Source organism: Jaculus jaculus, chromosome 9 (assembly GCF_020740685.1).
Source record: "Jaculus jaculus isolate mJacJac1 chromosome 9, mJacJac1.mat.Y.cur, whole genome shotgun sequence".
NCBI lineage: Eukaryota > Metazoa > Chordata > Mammalia > Rodentia > Dipodidae > Jaculus > Jaculus jaculus.
The window spans coordinates 32,875,414-32,897,036 of record NC_059110.1 but is presented as its reverse complement, the minus strand read 5'-3'; the positions used below and the strand labels follow the sequence as shown (position 1 = coordinate 32,897,036).

Here is a 21,623-nt window from a genome sequence, read left to right as displayed (position 1 = left end):
CACCTGTAGTCCCAGGCTGGTCTTGAATTCACAGTAATCCTCCTACCTTTGCCTCCCAAGGGCTGGGGTGAAAGGCATGTGCCACCACACCCAGCTATGGGAAAGATTTTGATGGCTGTGCAACTTGGATTGTATCATAAATGTACATTCCCTGAAGCTTTAAAATTATCATTACTGATATCGCAATGTTGAAAACAAAGAACAGGCCTGGAGAAATGGCTCAATATTCCTTTTCTCCATAGTAACCACTAACTATAAAGCAGATCATTTTCCAGTGCACATTCGAATTGGATTACAGGAAAATTTATAACAATATATAAAAACAAAGCACACATGCTTCAACTGTGATTTTTAATGTAAAATGCTGAACTTAAAAGTGATCACAGTTATATAAAATCAAACTGGAAAATTAATTCATTTTAAAGAATATATGTATTAATTGATCAATAACAAATATACTAGCATATCTGACATAGAAGGGGGTATATAACGTGAAAAAGCAAGCCAATCAACACTGAAATATACCATCATATATCATGGTCTTTGTGTTATGGGATTTGAAATCATTATTAAATTAAACCTTAGCCTTCAGTTAAGATGGTTTGGAGCTAAAAATGCCTTGGGTCAGATCTCTGTCAATATAAATTTGGAATCACTATCATTTCTTCTAACACATTTCAAACAACTTTCATTGATTGCTAAGATAAGCATCAGCTGGCTGCAGTGGCACATGCCTATAGTCCCAACTCAGTGTAGGAGGATTCCAGTTTGAGATCAGCCTAAGCTACAGAAAGTAAAACCTGATTCTGAAAAGCAAAGACTAGAAAGGTAAGGAAAGGAGAAAGGAGGGAAGGAGAGAGTAAATCAAGAATTGTGATACACAACTGGAATTTGGAATTTGGGAGGTAGAGTCAAAAGGATCAGAAAAGTTCAAGGCCAACCTCATACATAGAGTTTGAAGCCAGCCTGAGCTTCATGAGAGCCTGTATGTATGTATGTATGTGTATATATATAAATCAAGACAGGCATGGTGGCATAATCTCAGCAATTGGAAGGCAGAAGTAAGAGGATCACCGTGTGTTCAAGGCCATAGTAAACTGAATTCTAGGTCAGCCTGGGCTAGAGTAAGACCCAGCCTCGAAAAACAATTAACAACAACAACAAAAATCAAATGAAAGAAAACAAAGTAGCAAAAAAGAAGAAGGGGGCAAAGGAAGGAGAAGAGAGGGAAGGAGAGAGGGCAGAGGAAGGGAAGGGAAGAAAGAGAGAAAGAAAATTATTTTCCATCTGATCAAACACCTATCTCATCCTAATCATTAGCAAAGAAAACTGGGTGAGTTCAAATGGTTCTTTAATGTCCAAGGAGATTCAGCCAGCACCCTTCCAATTCCCATCACTGCTCTTCTCTTCAAGGGCACAGCTGTGCTCGTGATGGCTCTGAAATTCTGCTTTTCCCTCTTGACCCCACGCAAGCATGCTCCAAGTCTCACAGCAAACAAAACTGGAGCTGCAGTCGGATCCTCATTTTTTCCTTCCTTCTGTTCATTATGCCACACCTATTTTAGGGTAGTCAAAACAAAAGACAGTAAAACGCAATACTTAAAAAAAAAAAAAAAAAGTAATCTTTGAGCCAGGCATGGTGGCACATGCATTTAATCCCAGCACTCAGGAGACAGAGCTAGGAGGATCGCCAGGAGTTCAAGGTCACCCTGAGACTACACAGTGAATTCAAGCTCAGCCTAGACTAGAGTGAAACCCTATCTCAAGAAAAACAAAAACCAAAACAAGAAAATAATAATAATCTTTGATGGGAAAAGGAAGACATCATTGGTTGATGCTGCAGAGACGGCCCTTTCTAACTTGGGACTCTGCAAGACAAATTTAGCAAAACCTGTTAAGCAAAAATGATAAAGAAATGCTCTAGATCATTACAATATTTTAAACATCATTAATAGTGTGGAAATGAGCAGGTAAATTAACATGGGATTGTTGGTCATACATGAGCTGTAAAGGGAATCCTTCGTGTACCACCTCCCAAACAGAGACACGGTTAAGATCGGTCCAGGTGTCCCATTCTTGTTTGTCAAACGCCCATCTTCCAGCACCTAGAGACAAAGTGACAACAGTACAGTCAGCCTTACTAACATACACATTGCAGCCATCCTGAATATGGTGGCTGATCAAGTCACCTGTGCCTGGAAAGGGAGGAGCAGACAGGACTGGCAGAGAACAGCTACCTCACATGTAAAAAAGACAGGCACACTTTAACATTACCACTACTGAAGAGTCACCATCCTCAGCAGTATGGATTAATTAGGTCAAATGATGTGAAAGACAACTGGGAACCAGGAAGTTAATATTTCTCAAGAAATGGAGAAGGGCTTGGGAGGTCTCAGGAGAAAAGGTGTGATTGGTTTCCCTCCCACAATGGACAGAGCCTGTGAAAAGACGGAAAAGCTGAGAGTGTTCTCCAGGAGCTTCATGGCAGACTCAGTGTGCAAGCAGAAACTGGAAGAGTAAAGGAAATGCTAGGTGTAGGCACATACCACCACACCTGGCCTACTCTTTGACTTTATTTAGAGAAAACAGACAGCCCTATCCTACATGATCTTTGCAACTCCAGCCCTAAAGAGGAGAAGCACTATGTCTAAGACTGGCTTGCCTCCCTAAACATCTTTTCCACAAATGCCTAATCCCTTTTGTTCTCTTCTGTATTCATAAAACAAGAAATCATAACTGTACTTTACACACATGGGAGAATTTGCCAGTGGAGAACCTTCTCCACATGACAGTTCTTTGTGCTCTAGCTAAGTGAATCTCATTTCAAAAGGAAATAGTTGGGGCCGGGAAAATGGCTCAGCAGGTAAGAGAGCTTGCTGCACAAACATGATGGCCCAAGAAAGCCTGACATCCACAAAGTTCAATTCTCCACCACCCATATCTCTGTCTTGTCTCCATGTTGTGAAAATGAACTGGAATAGGAAGGACAAACTCCAAATGATAATTATACATAAAGTCCTAAGTATAGATGCCATCCTTTTCTTCTCTCCTTCCCATTCAAAAACAAGGAGCCAGAGAATGACTCACAGAGAATCCAGACCTGTAGAGACTGTGGCTTAAACATTTATTCTCAGGGCTGGAGAGATAGCTTAGTGGTTAAGGTACTGGCCTGTGAAGACCAAGGACCCAGGTTCGATTCTCTAGGACCCACATAAGCCAAATGCACACGGTGAGACATGTATCTGGAGTTTGTTTGCAGTGGCTAAAGTCCCTAGCATGCCCATTTTCTCTCTCTATTTGCCTCTGTCTCTCAAATAAATAATAAAATAATTTAAAATTTAAAACAAACATTTATTCTCAGCATTATTCTCTGATGATTTTCCACATCTGAATCATTTGGGATAACTGTCACAGCAAGAAATGAGGTCACTATAGACTGAGTTCTTTCAACCTCTAGCATCCTCAAACACCTCTCTGTGTATAAGGGTGCATTGCATAGCTGTACCATGTGAGTGAATGTGGAGGCTAGAGGTTCAATGTCAGTGTCTACCACCTTATGTGACTCTCCACCTTATGTTTTGAGGTAGGCCCTCTCACTGAACCCGGAGCTCACAAATTCAGCTAGACTGGCTGGCCAGTGAGTTCCAGGGATCTTCATGTCTCCAGCAACAAAGAGCTGGGAGTTCAGATACAAGCTGCCATGCCAAACTTTCCCATGAGTGTTGGGGATCCAAGCTCGGGTCCTATTTACAGGCAAGCATGTTGCCTCCTGAGCCATTGTCCCAAGTCTGCTCATGAGCTTTTCTAGCTGGTAGCTATGCTTTTTTTCCAACCTCAACTTGCTCACGAACTCCAACCTAGACAACTTCTGTGGGTGCCAAGGATTCCATTCCTATGGGTTTCCCAACTTTCAGCCAGCACTGTGTGCCAAAGCTTTAGCTGCACAGAACAAAATATTTTAATCTGCCCAGGCATGGTGACACACGCCTTTAATCCCAGCACTTAGGAGGCAGAGATAGGAGGATCACCGTGAGTTTGAGACCACCCTGAGTCTCCATAGTAAATTTCAGGTCAGCCTAAGCTAGAGCAAGACCAAAAACAAAAACAAAGAGAAATTAGAAGATATAAAACTATGGTCATAAATCTAACTTGAAAATAGCATACCTTGCAAATGAATTGGTAATAGCTTTATAATTGACTCAATTACCTTATTTTTGCTTTGTCCTTGCATGTAACAAAAGAAAATTAAATGTATAAACAAAAATTATACAATGAATGGTAACTCATTCAAGCTTATAGGTCCTGAGTTTGTTACTGTGCTATGTCCATGAAATGTCATCACTTGAGAATTACTTACTATAAATGATTTAAAAAAAAAGAAACAGCCATGAAGTTTCTCTCTACTGCCTCTTACAATCTGGCTTTTTAGCTGTTCCCTTGAGAGACCTGAGTCACTGATGTCTTGTAGACTTGAATATACACTGCTCATGTAACCTGCTATGGTTGATAAGATACTCCTAACTGTGCAAGCAGAGACTTGTAAATAAAGCTGCCTGTTATGTCTTTTCCTTTCCATGCTCTTGGACTCATTCAACAAAAACGTAAACAAGTACACATTTGATGACTCAACCGAGCTAATCTTTCAACATCCATTCATCTACAACCCAGCCAATCCCAACCTAGCCCCTATCTAGTGGACTTAGGAGCCCAGCCAACATCAGCTAAATCCATGCCAACCAGAAAAGCACCCTTGACTCACCCAGCTCAAATCATCAAAGCACAAATCAGGTTTCTGGAAATGGGCATTATTTAAAGTCACTAAGTTTTGAGAGAACTTCCTACACAGTTGCCACAGCCTGCTTTATGGGCTTCAGAGAACTAAAAAGGTGAACACAATCTTTAAATATTCTTACCTCGAAATTTCCAGGGGACAGATGCACTTTAGAAAGGAGCACTTCAGGAAAAACATACTCTGTTCCGAATGTACCACTGAGGGAAAACATATCAAATCTCGTGGAAGCGGTTTCTACCGGTTGTCCACAAGTCTTGAGACTAGCCGATTTACACTTCAGCATTGTGCATACCTGCAAGCAAAAAGAGATAAATATAATGTCTTACATGCCAGTTTCTTACACTAGAACAGGTGACTGGGCTGTGACCATCGCAAGGCAAGCTTTCTCAAAAAAGGGATTTGGAACCGGGCGTGGTGGAGCATGCCTTTAATCCCAGCACTTGGGAGACAGAGGTAGGAGGATATATCCGAGAGTTCGAGGCCACCCTGAGACTACATAGTGAATTTCAGGTCAGCCTGATCTAGGGTGAGACCTTACCTTGAAAAACAAAATAAAAGGTGGGGGGCGGGGGGGATTGGGGCCCTCCCTCTCCTCCCTCCCGCCCTCCCTCCCTCCCTCCTTCTCTTCCTCCTTCCCTCCCTTCTTTCCACAGTTCTGGAGATTAAGGCATATTTCTTGTAACTACCTGCTCTTTTGGAAAATGGCAAATAATTTGAGAACCTTTCTAGATAGCAGTGTACTGAAAGAAAGAAGTAGGTTCAAAATTAGATTTAAACTATCCACTTGCTATGTAAATGATGGCATTGAGCTAAAGGAAGTGGAGGTCTTTGGGCAACTGTATTACAGATGTAAAGTTTAGTACTTTGACCATCCCTGAACCTCATCTCTTTTTCCATATTTCTGCTTTATTTCTTGTTTATTTTGGGGGAGGGGCTTCTCAAGGTAGGGTCTCTATCCCAGGCTGACCTAGAACTCACTCTGTAGCCCTAGGCTGGCCTCAAACTCATGGCAATCTTTCTACCTCAGCATCCCCAGTGTGAGAACTAAAGGTGTGTGTCACCACTGCCAGCTTCCATATTCTTTTCTTTAGATGAAGACGGTAAGGCCAGCCTGAGACTATACAGTGAATTCTGGTCCAGGTCAGCCTGGGACAGAGCAAGATCCTACCTCAAAAAAACAAAAAATAAAAATTATAAAAAGGGGGCTGGAGGGATGGCTTAGCAGTTAAGACATTTGCCTGCAAAGCCAACAGACCCAAGTTCGATTCCCCAAGACCCACATTAGCCAGATGCACAAGGGGGTGCATGAGTCTGGAGTTTGTCTACAGAGGCTGAAAGCCCTGGCATGCCCATTCTTTCTCTCTCTCTCTCTCTCTCTCTCTCTCTCTCTCTCTCTCTGTCTCTCTCTCTCGACCCCTCTTTCTCTGTCAAATAAATAAAAATAAAATTTTTAAAAAAAGGGCTAAAGGAGCTGGATGTGGTGGCAGACACATTTAATCCCAGAACTCAGGTGGCAGAGGTAGGAGGATTGCTCTGAATTCAAGGCCAGCCTGAGACTACAGAGTGAATTCCAGGTCAGCCTGGGCTAGAGTGAGACCTTACCTCAAAAAAAAGAAAAGAAAAGAAAAGAAAAGAAAAGAGAAAGAAAGAAAAGAAGAGAAAAGGAAAAAGCACTTGGTTTCCTGGAACAAAAGCTAACTTGGAATCTGCAGGCGCTGCAGTCCTCTCAGTGAGGAATGCCAGGTTTACCTGCCAGTACTCTCTTCTCCTTCGGCCATGAAGTCCCGTGAAAGCTCCCACAACATACACTTCATGCTCTTCTTTTCCTAACATTCTGTAGCTTAAGTGACAACATAATTCTTTTTGGCAGACTGTAAGATTTCCTGCATCTTCAAAAAGTTCTGTGAAATTGAACTCATCCCGGGAAATAAATCCGCCAAAAGCTTTTCTCTGTAGCGGGAATGGCTCTTGAGCCACGGCGTAGGTACTCCAATTCACTGCTACTGGGTAGCTAGGAGAAGACCGGGGATGGGAATCGAGTTCTGCCAAGAGCATCTTTCCCAAGTCTGTTTCCATGTCATAGTGGTACACTTTTGGAGAGTGTGGTGCATAGATACCACTCCCTGTGAATGGAAAAACAGTCACTAAAGTAACAGCATGCATGTATGTATGCACACACAAACAACACTGGCATATCGGGCTGTTGAGATGGATCAAGGCTTAAAGGTGCTTGCTTGCAAGGTCTGCCTGACAGGGCTTGATTCACCATGACCCATGTAAAAGTGAGATACACAAGTTGGCTCATGTGCTGGAGTTCATTTGCAGTGGTAGGAAGCTCTGGCATGGCCATGCACACACACTGTCTCTCCCTCTCTTTCTCTTATATAAATAAAAATATTTAAAACATTTAAAAAGAATAGAACTGGACATGTGATCAGTCACCATATAAGTGACAATGAAGACATACGGGTTTTCCAGTTGCCATCAATACCAAACTGATTCTCTTTTGCTCGCTTTGGAGAGATTACAGTAGATGTCTGATGATCGCATTTCAAATAAACTTTATATATAAGATCATTACTTAGTAGCATGATGGAAAATTAAACCAAATATAAAAATCATTTTGCTCAGTAATTCTAGAAAGGTAGGAAAAGGTACTACAAACTTCTGTCCTGTCTCTACTGTGGTGATTTTCAAAACTAAACAAACATCTAGGTGTGGTGGTACACACCTTTAATCCCAGCACTTGGGAGGCAGAGGTAGGAGGATCACCATGAGTTCAGGCCACCTTGAGACTACATAATCAATTCCAGGTCAGGCCTAGGGGAGACCCTACATCAAAACACCAAAACAAATAAATAAAATAAACAGCTAGGTGTGGCGGAATACACCTTTAATGTAGCACTTGGGAGGCAGAGTAGGAAGATCACTGTGAGTGCGAGGCCAGCTTGGGGCCACAGAGTTTTCCAGGTCAGCCTGGGCTAAAATGAGAACCCAGGTCAAAAAATAAAAACAGGAAAAGAAAAATAAATAAAAGGAATAGGGCTGAAGAGATGATTTAACAGTTAAGGTGCTTGCCTATAAAGCCTAAGGACCCAAATTTGATTCCCCAGTACACATGTAAGCCAAGTGCACAAGGTGGCGCATGTGTCTACTGCAATTTGTTTATACTGGCTAGAGGCCCTGGCACAGTGGCTAGAAGGCCTTTCTGCAGTGTCTAGAGGTCCATTCTCCCTCCCCCTTCCCCCCTCTCTCTATATATATATATATGATCACCACAACTAGCTGTTTATATATATCACCTCTTATTCAAATATTTTTAAAAATTAAAAATAAGTGAAAAAAAGGAAGAAGGTGCATCTTTCATTACTCTTGTCTCCATGAGAGACTCTATACTTCCCTTCCCATGAGCAGAATGTGGGAGAAGGGATAGTGGTAACAGGTGGCAAATGGCAATGTGGCTTCCTTTTCCTTCCCCCTCTGCCTTGTCTGTCTCTTGGTCTCTTTCTTCCCCACCTCTCTTATCTGTGTGTTTTACTTTTATTTCTTTCTTTTTTGACATGTATATGTGATGCATGTGTGTGCTTGTCTGTATGTATGCGGATGCACATGTGTGCTGCGCGTGTAAGCCTATGGAGGTCAGAGCAGTCACAAGGTATATTTTTGACGTGTGTGTGTGGTGTGTGTGTGCTCATGTGTATGTATACGGATGCACACGTATACTGTGTGCGTGCCTGTAGGTAAGAGTAGTCATGTCATTCTTAATTGCTCACACATTACTCTTCAAGACAGGGTTTCTTAGACTTTAGTCCCAGAAGTTGGGAGGATAAGGTAGGAGGCCTGCCATGAGTTTGAAAGCAACCTGAGGATACAGAGTGATTTCTAAGTCCACCTGGACTAGAGTGAGGCCCTACTGGAACAGACCCACTTTTGTATACTTGCTAGCCCAGCCCATAGTCTGAGAGATGACTTAAGCCACTCTCAATTTCCTGAAGAAGAGAAACTTGAGTAATAGGTGCTTGTTGGTTTAATCCACCATTGCTTTGAAATTTTAAGGTCATAATTGTTTAAAAGGTAGCATATAAGAAATATAACCTCTGGTATGGTGTTCTGTTAGTTCACTGCTTGTCTGCTGACTAGCTGGAGACCCTTACCATGTTACTTGTGCTCTGATAGTCTCTCTCTCTCTCTTGCACTGTTTTTTCTGTTTCTAATCTGCAAGGTTAGATGTTAATATCCATCATAGTGACTTGTATTAATCACATGAAATTAAATGATTACATAAATGTTTCAGCATAACTTTAAATTTTCTAATCAAACACTCTGGACACACGCGCCACTTTGCGCATCTGGCTTTACATGGGTACTGGGGAATCAAACCCAGTCTATCAGCCTTTGCAAGCAAGCACTTTACTGAGCCATCTTGCCAGCCCCTCCCTTCTTTTTTTCTTTCTTTTTCTCAGGGGAGGGTGCGAACACAGTCCCCCACTACCACAAATTATGCAGTCTAATTTCCTGCATTTGGGGAAATAGTAGGGGTCAGCACGTCCAAAGGACAATAGACAAGCCTTGCCCAGGGAAAACTACCTCTATGATCATGATGTCTCCTTTATCAAATAAATATCTTTTCTTGTAAAAGATACCAAAGAGTAAAGAGTTTCAATAGAAAACAATACAATAGATCACACAAGGCATTTGTTTCTCTGTATTTAGAAATATAAACTGCAAACTTCATGGATGGTGATTTACCTGTCATATTTAGCCTGACATGATGTAGGTTAGCTGCAAGAAGATTAACTCCCATGCCCATTGCCCATGCTGAATGGAATTCAATAGCTGTCAAAAGGGGCAAAACATTCATCCATGCTGTGGGAAACAGTATGGTGTCCACGTGGAAATCTCTCACTAGGGTCACGGCGGGGTCATGGAAGAGGATATCAAAGCACGTGAAAATGCCAAACCTTCCAAATGTGGTGTTGAAAGTCACCAACTCTGGTTTTTCGGGGATATCAAACTGAATCTCTGAGTAGAGGTGGTACTGTAATAAACACAAAAAGTTAGTAAAGACTTGCTTTCTGAGGACAAGACTCATAAAAACCTTCCAAAATCAGCACAGATTTGGCTAGAGTTAACTGCAGGGAATCTCCAAGGCAGTGATTGAATCAGGAAATTAGAAGTAAACTCCCTAAGAAAATATAGAAGAGAAAGCAGCATGCCCACAGTTAGTGTTCTCTCTCTCTCTCTCTCTCTCTCTCTCTCTCTCTCTCTCTCTCTCCCTCCCTCCCTCCCTCCCTCCCTCCCTCCCTCCCTCCATCTACATAAGACTCTATCAAACAAACAAGAACTGATTTCACCAAACAAACACTACTAGACTTAAGATCACAGAAAACACCAAACACAATTGTAGTGGGTAACTTCAATTCCCACTCTCATCAATTGATAGGTCATCCTGGCAAAAAAAATAAACAGAGAGACATCTGGATTAAATGATGTCATGGAACAAATGCTGCAGAATACACATTTTTCTCAGCAGTACATGGAACATGCTCCAAAACAGACCATATATTAGGACACAAGCAAATCTTAACAAATACAGGAAAACTGAAATAATTCATTGTACTCTACCTGACCACAATGTGATTATACTACAAATAAGCAACAAGAAAAATTACAGAGCATAGAGAAATTCATGGAGACTAAACAGTATACTATTGAATGATGAATGGGTCACTGAAGAAATCAATAAATTCATAGAATCAAATGATGATGAGAATACAACATACCAAAACCTTTGGGACACAATGAAGGCAGTCCTGAGAGGGAAATTTATAGTTCTAAGTGCCTACATTAAGAAATTAGAGAGTTCACAAGTAAACAATTTAATGCTTTATCTTAAGGCTTTGCAAAAAGAAGAGCAAGGCAAACCAAAGATCAGTACACAGGAAGAAATAATAAAGACTAGGGCAGAAATTAATGAAATAAAAACAAAAAAAAATCTATCCAAAGAATCAATGAAGCAAAAACTTGGTTCTTTGAAAGGATAAACAAGATTGATAAACCCTTAGCAAATCTGACCAGAAGAAAGAGACAAAATTAATAAAATTAGAGATGAAAAAGGCACCATTACAACAGATACGAAAGAAATTCAGAAATTCAAAAGGATTTACTTTAAGAATATATATGTCTCTAATTTTGAAAATCTGAAAGAAATGGATGATTTCCTTGATTCATATGACTTACCAAAATTAAATCAAGATGAGACAAACTATTTAAATAGACCTATAACAAGTACAGAGATGCTAGCAGTTAAAAAAAAATTTCCGTGGTGGCGCACGCCTTTAATCCCAGCACTCAGGAGGCAGAGGTAGGAGGATTGCCATGAGTTCCAGGCCACCCTGAGATGACAGATTTAATTCCAGGTCAGCCTGGGCCAGAGTGAGACCCTACCTCGCAAAACAAAACAAACAAACAAAAACAAAAAAAATTCCGAACTAAAAAGTCTAGGCCCAGATGGATTCACTGGTGAATTTTACCAGAGATTCATGGATGAATTAACACGGCTGCTTCTCAAACTTTTCCATAAATAGAAAAGGAAGGAATTCTACTGAACTCTTTTTACAAAACCAGCATCATCCTGATACCAACACCAAAAACAGAACAAAAACGAAAATTACAGACCAATCTCCATCATGAACATAGATGCAAAAATTCTCAACAAAATGTTGGCAAACGGAATACAAAATTATATCAGAAAGATCATTCATCCCAACCAATTAGGCTTTTCCCAGAGATGCGGGGATGGTTCAACATACATGCAAACCAGCAAACCGATAATACATGCAGAAAGGGCATTTGACGAAATCCAACATCCCTTCATGGTAAAAGTCCTACAGAAACTGGGAAAAGAAGGAACATATCTCAATATAATAAAGGCTATTTATGACAAACTTACAGCCAACATGATACTAAATGAGGAAAAACTTGAAGCTGTTCCACTAAATTCAGGAACAAAACAAGGGTGTCCACTTCTCCCACTTTTATTTAATATAGTACTGGAAGTCTTTGCTATAGCAATAAGGCAAGAGACACTCAGAAAAGTGATATAAATTGGAAAGGAAGAAGTCAAATTATCCTTATTTTCAGATGATACGATTCTATACATATAGGACCCTAAAGACTCTACCAGCAAACTGTTAGAGCTGACAAACACTTTTAGCAACGTAGCAAGATACAAATAAACACACAGAAATAAGTAGCTTTCCTATACACTAACAACAAACATGCAGAGGATGAAATCAGGGAATCTCTCCCACTCACAATTGCCTCAAAAAACAAAACAAAAAAAAATCTTGAAATAAACCTAACCAAGGAAGTGAAGGATCTCTACAATGAGAACTTTAAAACACTCAAGAAAGAAATTGCAGAAGGAGTCAGGCATGGTGACACATGCCTCTAATCCCAGCACTCGGGAGGCAGAGGTAGGAGAACTGCCATGAGTTCAAGGTTCAAGACCACCCTGAAACTACATAGTGAATTCCAGATCAACCTGAACTAGAATGAAACCCTACCTCGAAAAACCAAAAGAAAAAAAAAAGAAAAGAAAAGAAAAGAAATTGCAGCAGACACTAAGAAATGGAAAGACATCCCATGTTCTTGGATTGGAAGAATCAATATTGTGAAAATGTCAATCTTATCAAAAGCAATCTACACATTTAATGCAATTCCCATTAAAATTCCATGGCATTCTTCATAGAAAAAGGGGGAAAAAATGGGGCTGGAGAGGTGGCTTAGCATTTAGTGGTTAGGGTGTTTGCCTGTAAAGCCAAAAGATCCCAGTCTGACTCTCCAGGACCCACGTAAGCCAGATGCACAAGGGGGTGCATGCATCTGGAGTTCGGTTGCTGAACTGCTGCTGGAGGGCCTGGTGTGACCACACTTTCTCTCTCCTTTTCTCTCTCTCTCTCTCTCTGTCTTTCAAATAAATAAATAAAAATAAAGTTTTAAAGAGAGAAATAGAAAAAAAATCGTAAAAGCCATTTGGAAGCTCACAAAACCTTGAATAGCCAAAACAATTTTGAGCAACAAAAATAAGGCTGGTAGGGCTGGAGAGATGGCTTAGCGGTTAAGTGCTTGCCTGTGAAGCATAAGGACCCCGGTTCGAGGCTCGGTTCCCCAGGACCCAAGTTAGTCAGATGCACAAGGGGGCGCACGTGTCTGGAGTTCATTTGCAGTGGCTGGAGGCCCTGGCTCACCCATTTTCTCTCTCTCTCTCTCTCTCTCCCCCTTTTTCTCTCTCTGTCTGTCGCTCTCAAGTAAATAAATAAAACAAACAACAAAATAAGGCTGGTAGTATCACCAATATCTTAATTTTTTTAAGGATGAAAAGAATTATTTAATGCTTATATAGTAAAGACATCTGAACACACATCATATAGCTTACTATTAGATATTCAAATGGAATTTACAAAACAAAAAGAATTATCAAACCAAAGTGTAAGGATGGACTTTTTTTTTAATTTATTAATTTTTTACTAATTAGTTTTGTACTCAGTGAATACAGTCAAGTTGGTACCATTGTTAGGCTCATCCATGTACTACCCCCTTCCCCTGGCCCCTCCTTGTTGAGGTATATGGGTCATGCATTGTGGAGTTAGCCCACAGTATGGGTAAGATAAATGTCTCTGCATATCTTGACCCAACATGTGGCTCTGACATTCTTTCTGCCCCCTCTTCTGCAAAATTTCCCTGAGCCACATTGGGTTCATTTTTGGTCTGCTTCAGTGATGAGTTGATGGGGGCCTCTGGGTCTCTGGATATCTGATATGGTAGGAGTTTATTGTTCTCTGTGTCAATCTCCTTCACCCTTGTGCTGGTACCCATTTCACCAAGAGAACAGCACCCTTGCTTGTTTTGCCCATTTGGACTTTATTTTTTAAAAAGTCTTTTGAAGACTGCAAATTACAAAGTAAAAGTAGATCACTACACAGATATCTAGGTAGTACATTTTACCTGTGCATAAAACTTTATCATCATTCATTCAACAAAAAACTCCATTCAACAATGTTTTTCAGTTACAATGCTAAGGTTATTATGCCTTTATTTCAAAGTATACTGCATATTATTTTCTCAAGGTGAACTTTTATTTTTGTTTGTTTGTTTTTTGTTTTTCAAGGTAAGTTCTTACTCTAGCTCAGGCTGACCTGGAATTCACTATGTAGTCTCAGGGTGGCCTCAAACTCACGGCAGGCAATCCTCCTACCTCTGCTTCCCAAGTGCTGGGATTAAAGGTGTGCGCCACCACTCCCAGCTCAAGGTGAACTTTTAAAAAACGAATTCTTGACTTAAGAATGGCACCTTCAAATGGGGTAATTTCCCTTCAGTCTATGGTGACATTATTTTAGGCTATTTTCTTTTCCCAATTAAAAAACCTTCAAGATAAGCCTTTCCACATGAAAATGTGGCAACATTTTTCCTACTTTCCTACAAATAGATAGCAACAAGATGAAAATTAAAAGGCAGCTGTTAAAATAAATGGATTAATCATCTAAAAGAAATATTTGGCTCTTGGCAATTAAAAATGGCAACTAGGTATGCTTACAGCCAGGTGTTTGAGTCACTACTGGAGGCTGAGAGAATGAAGCCAGTCCAGGACAACCATGGGGACAGCTATCACTGCTCTTACTAGTTACTACAGGAAATGGTGTCCTTAGATCCATTAGAGCATCCTGATCGCCCCAACATTTTCACAAATTTTGATGGGATTTCCTGTACTCACACTCAAGAAGTCCTTTCCTACCAATCTATGTGTTCTGATTATAAAATGCTTGTGTGGAAATATCTGTTTCACCTGGAAAGATACAAACTGAACACAAAAGCTCCTCTGCCTCTTTTGTTCTCCAGGACAGCGAGCAAACAACTGAACTTACATACATCTGGGATTCAAAGTGCAAGACAATGTCAACACATAGGCAAATGTTCCAAATACTCAGGATTCATATTATGAATTCGTTATGTAAGATTTTCATTGGTGAATAGGGCTCTGGACATACCAATTATCACACAAATCATTGCCTTTTGAGAATAGATACTTTTATAGTTTAATTTGCAAACAGAACTTTTAGAAGATAACTGAAAAAACTAATACAACATTAGACTCAAATCTCCCATAGCTACTTAAAACATGGTTTTAGAAACTAAACCCAACATTTCCAGTAACCATAGAAACAGTTAAAATAAAATTTGCCATGAAGGCCCTTATATCGTGTTTGATACAGGGAGGTAGGAAGCTGTGAGAGCCAGGACACGTGAGACGTGACATTTTCTCTACAACTCTGTTTGCTGTACTGAGGACATGGCTTCAAAACTCAGCCACCTTCTTCCATTTCTGACTCACACTCTTCAGCATTTTTGAGCCATTCTACAAACCTTTTCATTTGCTCAAGGAAGACACTTCCCCCTTTGCAGCACGTGCATCTTTATACCACTTCAGAATGGGTTCTTCACTCAAGACTTCCGCTTTATAAAAAAGCACCACTATTTTCTGGAAGGTTTTCATGAAATGAATGTGGTCATAGCAATACTCCTGAATCTCAGTAACCAAGTCTGCTCAGACTGACCTTGAGTAGTAAAGGCATCTAGTAGAGGGCTGTATTGCTTCAAGCGCTTGATGGCTTGCTCTGCTACAAGCTCCTCTTTTTCATTCCATTCCACAGTGCTCATTACACTAGACCAGACTATGCCAATGGCAACTGGTTCTGGGATATTGTTTTTTTTCATTTCCTCCTTCACATGTAAAATTATATCCTTAAATGGATCACCACGTGACATCTGTTCTTGAAGTTCTTTCTGGAGCTCCTTCCGAGTTTCTATGGTCTGCTGATTCCACACATACTCTGAAAGTTCTTTCAAGCCTGCCTCTGTGAAATACTTAGTGAAGTGTTCAACGCTTTGCTTATTGGCAGGAAAAAGGTCCATTGTCTGTTATCCATGCTGACTTTCTGGAGATTTGTAGCTACTGCATTGATGTCATTTTCATTTATACATGATTTGAAGAGCTTTACAACAAAACCTGTTGAAACTCCTTCATTCACCAAGTTCTCATTATAAAGGCTATTTAGAATGGATGTATTCAGTGTTCCATTAGCCAAAAGAAACCCAGTAAACAGCCAGTATGTTCCTCTCTGACTCCGAAAAACCTTTTAAGAGCAGCAGCTGGGCATGGTGGCTCATGCCTTTAATCCCAGAACTTGGGAGGCAGAGGTAGGAGGATTGCCATGAGTTCAAGGCCACCCTGAGATTATATAGTGAATTCCAGGAGAGCCTGAGCTAGAGTGAAACTCTACCTTGGGAAAAAAAAAAAAAAAGAGCAGCAACTTTTTTGACTTCATCTTCAAACCCTTTCTCCAGGTATTTGTAGCACCTGATTAACTTGTTTTTAACCCGAGCAAATGCTTGCATGGTCTCTAGGTCTTCTTGTGCTGCAAACACGCACACATCTGGGTGCATCATGTCATCTGCCAGTGTACCACCTGGGGCCACCATTCCACCAGCCACCAGAATGTTTCTGCATAGCAGTGGTAGTCAACTTTTGCTCCAGAAGCATCAAAACACTTAATTACTGCTTCCAAATCAGTACCAGTTTCAGTTAAGCCTTGAATAATAGAGTCTTGAAACTGAGTAGGGTCCAAACTCTCTTTTTCATCTCTTTTTCTGGATTTAAAATGCTGGCCTGATAGCATTGGTTTTTGCTGCTTTTGATTATTCATAAAAGACACCATCACCCAACAGAGGCTGTAGCAGCTTTGTGGCTCTCAGCCTCAAATCCAGGCCCTGGTCTCATGGTGTGGGCGGGCCCAGAAACCACAAGCTGCCGCCTCCTCGGCCAAGGCCTGTGGTTCAATATCTTATTTTTATTTATTTATTTGAGAGAGGAAAGAGGCAGAGTGAGAGAGACAGAGAGAAAGGATGGACGTTCCAGCTGCTGCAAACAAACTCCAGAAGCATATGCCACCTTGTGCATCTGGTTTACATGGGTATTGGGGAATCAAACTGAGGTCCTTTGGCTTTGCAAGCAAGCCCCTTAACCACTAAGCAATCTCTCCAGCCCACCATACCCGATTTTAAGCTGTATTACAAAGCCATAGTAAGAAAAACAGCATGATGCTGGCACAAAGACAGACACATACATCAGTGGAACAGAACAGAGGACCCAGATGTTAATCCAGGCAGCTATAGTAAGCTGATTTTTGATAAAAATGCCCAAAATATTCATTGAAGAAAAGGTAGCCTCTTCAACAAGTGCTGCTGGGAAAATTGGATATCTATATGCAGAAGGATGAAAATAGATCCTTCTTTTTCTCCATGCATAAGAATCAAGTCTAAATGGATCAGGGACCTTAATATCAGACCTGAAACTCTGAAACTGCTAGAGAAATGATAGGGGAAACCCTTCAACATATTGGCATAGGTAATGACTTTCTGAATATAAACCCAATTGTTCAGGAAATAACCACTAATCAACCACTGGAATCTCATGAAATTACAAAGCTTTTGCACAGCAAAGGACACTGTGAATAGAGCAAAGAGACAACCTACAGAATGGAAGAAAAATCTTTCCCAGCCACACATCTGACACAGGATTAATATCCAGAATATACAAAGAACTCAAAAAACAGAATCCCAGCACTCAGGAGGCAGAGGTGGGTGGATCACCATGAGTTGGAGGCCACCGTGGCACTACATAGTGAATTCCAGGTCACCCTGGGCTAGAGTGAGACCCTACCTTGAAAAACCAAAAATGAAAACAAACAAAAATGGGCTATGGGCTACGGAACTAAATAGAGGTTTCTCAAAGGAAGAAATACATATGGCATGTAAACATCTACAAAGTGTTGTACATACTTAGCCATCAGGGAAATGCAATTTAAAACTACTTTGAGATTCTATCTCACTCCTGTCAGAATGGCTATCATCAAGGAAACAAATGAAAATAAATATTGGTGATGATGCGGAAAAAGGGGAACCCTTCTACACTGCTGATGGGAATGTAGTCTGGTACAGCCATAGTGGAAATCAGTGTGGAGGTTCTTGAGACAATTAAAAACAGATTTACCATATGATCCATCTATAGCATTCCTATGCACATATCCATACCTTAGGGATACTTGCACAACCATGTTTGTTGCTGGTCTATTCACAACAAGTAGGAAATGGAACCAGCCTATATGTCCTTCAATAGATGAATGGATAATAAAGATGTGGTACATTTACACAATGAAGTTCTATTCACCGGTAAAGAAAAATGAGATTTGCAGAAAAATGGATGGATCTGTAAAAGATTATACTTAGTGGGGTAACCCAGGCCCAGAAAGCCAAACGTCGCATGTTCTCTCTCATATGTGGATACTAGCTACAAATGTTTAGACTTGTGTGTGAGCTGGAACCAAAAATCAACAGCAGAGGCCAAAAAGCTAGAAAAAGGCTGTAAGGGAAGGAGAAGAGGGGAAAGACTTGAGGGGATGATATTGTATATATCTAAGTAGAAGAACAGATTATAGAGAGTGGACTGGCCTAAGTGAGGCCAAGGGAAGCAACTGAGTAGGAGAAGGGTGGGAAGAGGGTCAATCAAAATTCAAGATATTCTGAATAAGACATATGAGAGCCTACTTTTTTGGATAATGGCACATCCAGAAACCATAGGTTGCTACTTGAAATTTTTCAGTGCCAGGGATGGGATACCTTCCAGTGAGTTGTTGGCCAGGCCTGTTGCCTTTAAAACATTACAGCCTATTGCCAAGGCCCCTGGTTTCCCATGAGAAACAGATGGTAAGACCCTACTGATGAAGACTTCACATGCCTGCGCAGCAAGGTCACTGAGAAATCAAGCTGGTGCTGAGCTGAAAACCTTCTCCCTGTAGACCAGCCAACTGAAAGCTGGAAAAAGATATACTGCATACAGCCCTATGGGATACAGAAGTCATCAGCAGTGAAAACAGTGGACACTGAAGCTTCAAGTTTGGCCAGACAGGCCAAATGACCAAACAGGTGCAATAGTGGCATGTCTGCTCTGGGGGAAACCAAGTGCTCTGTAATTGGACTGCAGGCCTGATCTAAGGGAGGGAATACATGCCTGGTACTGAAAACCTAATCAAAAGCCTATGGCAGGGGAGGTCATGAGTCTTAGGGGTATAAAGCCTGCTCTTATCTGCCTAAATGCATATATTATTCTCACCAAACTGCCCTGAAAACAGTACACTTAATGTTTAAATTCATAGATTAATGCTACTACTCTCACTTTTGGTTAGAGAAGCTTCTCTTTTCAGATGGTGGTGACCACTGGGATGAATCAAAAGGCAACATAGTGCTGAGAAGAAGTGACAGAGGAGTGTCTAGCACTGAAATATCTCTATCATATTCCCCAAGGCTCAGGGTCCATTGTGGAAGAGGTGGGAGAATTAATGTAAGAGCCAAAGGAAGGGTATGACTCCTTACAATGCAACTGTCCAGACAGAAATTGACCTTAATATCCATGACCTTGCAGTACCTACCAGTACCTTTATAAGATCCTCATAATAGGAGAAAAACACAATGACATCAAAATAAAAGAGACTGGTTGAGAGAGGGAGAGGATATGATGGAGAGTGGAGTTGTGAAGGGGAAAGTGGGGGGGGAGGGAATTATCATGGTTTATTGTCTATAAGTATAGAAACTGTCAATTAAAAAATAATTTTAAAGAACTAAACTAGACATGGTGGCACACTCCTTTAATCCCAGCACTCGGGAGGCAGAGGTAGGAAGATCATTATAAGTTCAAGGCCACCCTGAGACTACATAGTGAATTCCAGGTCAGCCTGGGCTAGAGTGAGACCCTATCTTGAAAAACCAAAAAAACTGAGTGGCTTGGGATGAAGTTCTCTTGGTGGAGTGCAAGCCTAGCTTGCACAGTTCCCTGGGTGTGATTCCAGCACTACGTAAACCAGGCATGGTACCCCAAATCTTTAATGCTAGCATTCAGCAGATAGAAGACCAGATGTTCAATGCCATCCTGTGTAACACAGCAAGTTTGAGGGCAGTGTGGGATACAAAAACAAAACCACAGTGAAAGAAAGAAAAGAACCAATCAACAGTGGTACTTCTATCATCTCAGAGCTCACAGGTCATGTTCCCATGGCAACCTAAGAGGCAATGAGTTCCTCTCAATTTGGGATGACTGAAGATGCCTCAGACCTTGACCATATTCATGCACTGGCCCACCCTGCAGCTTACTTGGCCCAGTGAAGTAACCACTGTTAACTAGTCAACATCTGCATGAAAGATAGCTTAAAACGCTTTGTCCTTTTCTTTATTTGGTTTTTGCTTATTTTGAGACAAGGTCTCATGTAGTCTAGGTTGGTCTTGAACTTCTGATTCTCCATACTCTACTTCCCAGAGTGCTGGGATTATGGATTGGCATGTGACACTATGCCCAGTCTAAATGGCACTGGCTGTCAAACTCAGGGCTTTGTGCACACTAAGCAGGTACTCTACCCACTGAGCCACATCCCCGGACCTGAAGAGCTTAAGATGATTCTTACACTAAATTGCATTAAAAGCTAATCATACAGCCAAGCGTGGTGGTGTGTGCCTTTAATCCCAGCACTCAGGAGACAGAGGTAGGAGGATCTTGAGAGTTCGAGCCACCCTGAGACTACATAGTGAATTCCAGGTCAGCTTGAACTAGAGTAAGACCTTACCTCAAAAACACAAAACAAAAATAAATTAAAAAAAAAAAAAAGCTAATACTACTGATGCAAAAGCCTCCCAAACAAGAAAATGGAGGAGCTGACATTTCTATTTCAAGTGTGACACATACTTTGAAAAGAAAATGAAAGTTTAATTATATATAAAATTTACAATAGATGTGAAATTAATAATATATGAAATGTTCAAACCTACAAAATTATGAAAGCTTTTAAAACTTTTATATTTTATTTATTATAAATATACAAATTGATACACGTATATTGACCCATGTTTTTGTTTTTGTTTTTTTCCAGTACAGATACATGTTGAAGATCATTTAACATCACTCTTCTGAGTTTACATTTTGGGAGGCTTTTTGCTTTATTTTCTTTTAGCTTGGTTTGGTTTTGGTTTTCTCAAGGTAGGGTCAGGGCTGGAGAGATGGCTTAGCAGTTAAGGCAATTGCCCACAAGCCTAAGGACCCAGGTTCCATTCCCCAGAACCCAAGTAAGCTAGATGCACAAAGTGGTGCATGCATCTGGAAATCATTTGCAGTCGCTAGAGGCCCTGGTGCACCCATTCTTTCACCCTCTCTCTCTCAAATAAATAAATACAAATATTTCACAAAACATTTCTTTAATGTATATAAAAAATTGCCTCAGTCTTGGCACTAGTGCACTTATTGACAAATCTATTTTCATTTTTCCAAATTAGCTACTCTCTTGAATGCCATTGTCTTTCTTGATCATTCACACTAAAAATCTCTAGCAATATCACTTTATATAGGGATGAAACTTACACTTACTGCAGCATTTCCTCACTCCCATACCGTGTTCCAGCTTATATCTGCCTCTGTCTTACCTTATGATAGCGTGCCACGAGTTTTCCCTCTTTATCGTATACCACATCAGTATTGTACTGATAGTAGCCATTATGAGGGCATCCATGGGACTTGCATGGCTTTCTGTCTCCAATATTTGCTACGACATAGATAGAGTTGTTCTTGGCCAGGCAGCTGAGTCTTTCTTGTATGGGTGTGTGACCAAATCTAAATCAAATTGTAAATTAAGACACTTAAATTCCTAGAAGTGTTTAGGTTAGTTCCTACAGA

At 40.7% G+C, this 21,623-nt stretch overlaps 1 protein-coding gene, 1 non-coding gene and 1 pseudogene across 5 annotated transcripts in view; all 3 read right to left on the bottom strand.

The window, feature by feature from the left end:
- Positions 1–1,209: 1,209 nt before the first annotated feature.
- Positions 1,210–21,623, bottom strand: part of LOC101604029 (vascular non-inflammatory molecule 2) — a 36,288-nt gene continuing 15,874 nt past the window's right edge. For 3 of the 4 annotated variants that reach the window (XM_045159230.1, XM_004651330.2, XM_045159231.1), the window contains 5 exons: positions 21,374–21,560; positions 9,542–9,830; positions 6,542–6,915; positions 4,914–5,084; positions 1,699–2,105 (listed from right to left, as the gene is read on the bottom strand). In XM_045159230.1, coding sequence (XP_045015165.1) covers positions 1,929–2,105; positions 4,914–5,084; positions 6,542–6,915; positions 9,542–9,830; positions 21,374–21,560 — 1,198 coding nt within the window. In that variant the 3' untranslated portion in view covers positions 1,699–1,928. Of the gene's footprint in view, positions 1,557–1,698; positions 2,106–4,913; positions 5,085–6,541; positions 6,916–9,541; positions 9,831–21,373; positions 21,561–21,623 lie in introns of those variants that run through there. The other variant, XM_045159229.1, reaches the window with a different exon arrangement.
- LOC123463624 lies at positions 9,253–9,416 on the bottom strand. Its single transcript, XR_006639033.1, has one exon. It is a non-coding gene; the product is annotated as a U1 spliceosomal RNA (small nuclear RNA).
- On the bottom strand, positions 15,157–16,557 carry LOC105944741 (annotated as a pseudogene).